General features: G+C 33.3%; 1 protein-coding gene across 1 annotated transcript in view; it reads left to right on the plus strand.

Moving 5' to 3' along the window:
- The window catches only part of LOC122629890 (myb-like protein Q), a 63,397-nt gene extending 61,479 nt beyond the window's left edge, over window positions 1-1,918 (plus strand). Inside the window, exon 2 of the mRNA XM_043813755.1 lies at window positions 1-1,918. This exon is cut by the window's left edge and continues 176 nt beyond it. Within this exon, the coding sequence (XP_043669690.1) occupies window positions 1-192 (192 nt within the window). The 3' untranslated portion in view covers window positions 193-1,918.
- Window positions 1,919-4,701: the final 2,783 nt, after the last annotated feature.

The following is a 4,701-nucleotide window of genomic DNA, read 5'->3' on the forward strand; positions in this document are numbered from 1 at the left end:
GCCCAAGTGATCACGTGGTTCCAAAACAGAAGGGCGAAACTCAAGAGGGATATGGAGGAGCTAAAGAAGGATGTTCAAACGGTGAATCCTCTTTTGGTTGCTCAACATCACAAGACATTCTTGGAGAACGTACAGGATCTTGGGATCCTAAAGAAACGACCGCTACCGAGTTCGATGGAAGAGAAATCGTAGAGGAAAAACATTTCAATTCTCGATTCGTCATTATTTTTATTGTATCGATCACGATCGAGACGTAATCGTGATCGAGACGAACGGATGAACGAACGAACGAACGAACGAACGAACGAACGAATGTTTTTCGATCGATAGTCGATGTTCTTTTACTATTTTTTTTTCTTTTTTTTTGTTTTATTTTATTTTCTTCCTCCTTGTCCTCCTCCTCTTCCTCCTCTTCTTCCTTCTTTTTCTTTTTCCTTTTCAAGGAGATCGTGAATCACAAGACACAAGATGGCCGTTCCATCTAACGAAATCCTTCTTTCGAAATCAGAAAAGAAACGAATGCGATGAGACGAGTTTTAATCTTCGACGAAAGGACTTTTTCGATGCTATCGATTTCCCGAGTAATCACCTTTAAGTTTTCTTCTTTCTTTTTTTTTCTTTTTTTTTTCTTTTTCTTTCCTTTTATTCTCACAAAATACTTGTGCGGAGATTAGGATTATACTGGATGAATGATGAGCGTGGTCACGTGAATAGATTATTACGACGACACGAAAAACGTTTTCTGGAGAGTCGAGAAAGGAAATAATAATAATAAATGAAAAAAGAAAAAAAAAACAAAAAAAAACCATAAAAATATCGAAAAAAAAAACAAAAAAAAAAGGGAAAAACGAGAAAACGGAAAAAAAATATATCAAACGGAAAAAGAAAAATAACACTCGGAGTAATGTTGTAATTAGGTAATCCCATATATTTATTTGTATAGAATTTGTGATTTATTTAGTTCGACGTTCGAAAACAATTATATTATTCTATAGATTCGTATACTTACATGCATATATTTACTGGCGCGCGAAGGAGATTATAGAAGTTAGAAAAAGTATTAAGACGAACTTGGGAAATTCAGTATTAATAAAGTTCTCGAATGTAATTACGTTAACGTCAAAGCGTGTGAAATGAACGAATGTAATGCAACAATTGTGGGATTTAATTTTCATCGTGATCCGCGCTCGTAAACGAAGCCAATGGAAAAGATCGGGCATCGATGCGACGAATTGTATAATACTGTATTTATTACAAGAAAGAGAAAGAGAGAAGGGAGAGGGAGAGGGAGAGGGAGAGAGAGAGAGAAAAAAAAAACATAGAAAGAATCTCCGAAATGTGAGATTCGATTAATGGACGCCGATAATAAATTATTATTATAAAATATCGTGACGTAAATTATAAAATCGGTCAACATTACGTTGAATCGAACGTGTATATAAACATTGTATATAATATATAAATATATATATATATATATATAATATACACGTAGAAGATGAAGAAAAGGTATTCACACACAAATACAAAACAAACGCATCGTTTCATTGATAATTGATTTTACGTATTAGACGAAATAGACTCGTTAATCGTACATGATTTAGAGTTAAACTATTAAACAGATAGATGGGACACTGCAATATACCTAATTATTGTTTTGATTAGGGAATATACTTTACGATATCGTGTAAGGCGATTCGTTTGCGACCGGAAAACGTTCGTGATTTAATTAATGAACGACAAACGAATGAGTGAGAGAAAGAGAGAGAGAGAGAGAGAGAGAGAGAGAGAGAGAGAGAGAGAGAAAGGAAAAGAGTGAAAGAGAGATAAAAAAAGCGAGTAAGTACGCACGAGTTAACGTTCTTAATTACAGTGTATAGTAGAATCTAAATAAATGGAAGACATTATTAAAAGAAAATTTAATCCTGGATGACAAAAAAAAAGTAAAAAAGAAAAAAAAAACATATTTATCTCAAACTCTTAACATATATATATATATATATATATGTTAATATATAATATATATATATATAATATGTATAATAGATATAATAGGTATGTATATAGAGAACGGGCCAAATGTTTTTCGGTGATTTAAAAAAAAAAAAAAAAGAAAAGAAGAAAAAAATCAATTACCCTTTTTACGAAACTTTACAGGCTAATTTATTTTCTTTCCTTTCAGAATGTAAAACCACGCGTGGACGAATATACATATCTATCTAAGCAAACTTAAAAAGAGACAAGGAAATTTTTATCGTATATATGTATGTATATACGTATATACAAGGGTGAATCAGAAATTCTTCGTAGATTTTATCTAACAATTATACTTTTACAAAATTGTTGTTCGAATTGTTAATATCTTTTTTTTTTTTTGTTCTTTTGCAATAATAAATACGAGAAAATCTACGAACTTTTGCTTCACCGAGGGGTGAAATATAACTCTATATAACATCTATCACGATCACGCAGAGTACATAGATATGCGTGAGCATAGATACATATCTTACTAGCCAACTTTAAAAGAATCAATCAACAAAATTGACCGTAAGAATTTTCACGAGTAAAGTAACGAAAGGAAAGGAAAGGAAAGGAAAGGAAAGGAAAGGAAAGGAAAGGAAGGAAGGAAGGAAGGAAGGAAGGAAGGAAGTCGGTTTTAAGTCGGTGCCGTAAAGAAGGCAAGAGATGAAAAGGAATTATTCTCCAAAAATAGCGTGAAACGGGCCGGTCCTTCTTGGAATCTTTTTGAAGGCAGTTCGCGAGGTTTACCCGCGGGCGTAATTTATTAAGATGAAGTCATTTCGCTTTCCAACGTTTTGGATCGGTTAGTTCGAAGTCTGGCATCCGTCATAACCGAACATCTCACGTTCGATAGCCAGAGAAATATCCTCTCTTCGTACACGCTACCGACAAACCTAGACACGCGCGCGTGTATATCATTTTCTATTTTTTTTTTTTTTTTTTTTTTTTTCCTTTAAGAATGCTATTATTAATACTATTACCATTATTATTATTAATTCTATTGTTATTATTATAATTATTATAATTATTATAATTATTATTATGATTATTATTATTAATCATCGTGTATTTTACGAGATAATACGTCTGACAGAATCGATATATTGTTAATTTAGTAAGAAAATATGAAACTAAATATTTTTCTTTCTTTCACTTTTTTTTCTTATTCTCTTTTCTTTTTCTTTCTTCTTCACGTTAGACGAATAATAATTCCATGTTTCGTATGTAGAAGGAGTAGTAACTGTACTGCATGAATGTTTTATCATAATGCAAGATACACGTCAGAAGATAACATTCAACACACGAATATAAATGTACCTAGGGCATTTACCTACTTACTTACTTAGTTACTTACTTACTTACTTACTTACTTACTTACTTACGTTTCCTGTTACATAAAGAAAGAGAGTTAATGTTATTTAAACGCAAATAGAATCGGTGGCTTATGTTAAATGAAACCCACTTTATATATATATATATATATATATATATATATATATATATGCATACATATATACATACATATATCTTATAACGTTAATGAGTCTGTCATTAAGCTGTCGCCATTATCTCGCCAACTAAACATACTCGCTAGCGGTCTAGTTAATCGGTGAACGATTAATCCACTTTGAATCAAGAACCTTGTTACGAGTTATAATCCAATCTTTAACAGCATGTAAGTATTCAAGGTTTCATTGTTTCCTAATTCCAATCTCCCATTGGAAAACTTTGAAAATAACATCGATGGTATCAATTTAAAGATAAATCGATCGATCGATCGATCGATCGATCGCCCAAGAAAGAAAGAAGAAAAAAAGAAGATTCTTTAGAGAAAGAGATAGAGAAAGAGAGATAGGAGTATAAGAACGAGAGAGAGAGAGAGAGCAAAAAAAAGGAGAAAGAGAGAGAGAGAGTTTATTGCTTGGCCTGTTATCGAGAAGGGTCTCTCGTATGAAGCGTATGAAGCGGTAAGCAAGGTAGCTCGGACCGCCCTGTAATTCGAGCTGCACAACGTCCAAATAAAGAATTCATAATGGCGATGATGAGCACCGGCAATTTTCTTCGATACATCGAAGATACATCGGTACTCCTGAGCAGCCCTGGCGATCCTTTCTCTCCCTCTCCTTAACCCTTTCCCTTTCCCTCTTTCTCCCTCTATCTCTCTCTCCATATATATATATATATATATATATATATATATATATCCATCTCTTTCTTTTCCACTCCTCTCGCTCATTCATTGTCCACGATGGAGAAGGTTCAGGATCGTTCTTTAAGATCAGCCTTTGGTCGCGTTGTTATCGACCAGCACGCTTCGAGTCTCGTTCTCGTTTGATGGTCGATCGTTTAATAACGATCTATCGAACGACCTGTTAATATTTTTACTCGATCAGTGTATACCTACCTATATATCGCGGGCCCGCCACCCGTTCGTGGACTCGCCACCATAGCTTCTTAGTAGGTATTTAGTTATCTTTTTGTCGTTGCTGTTATTGCTATTGTTTTTCTTTTTGTTGTTGTTATCGTTGTTATTCGAACTAATTAGAAACGAGAGGACAAAGCCATTCATTCGTCTTCATCCCCACTTTTTTCTTCTTGATTTTTTCTTTCTTATCCTTTTTAATTTTTTTGTTTACTTTTTAATTTCTTTTTCGCTTTTTTTTCTTCTTGTCCATTCGT

This window comes from Vespula pensylvanica, chromosome 6 (assembly GCF_014466175.1).
Source record: "Vespula pensylvanica isolate Volc-1 chromosome 6, ASM1446617v1, whole genome shotgun sequence".
Lineage (NCBI taxonomy): Eukaryota > Metazoa > Arthropoda > Insecta > Hymenoptera > Vespidae > Vespula > Vespula pensylvanica.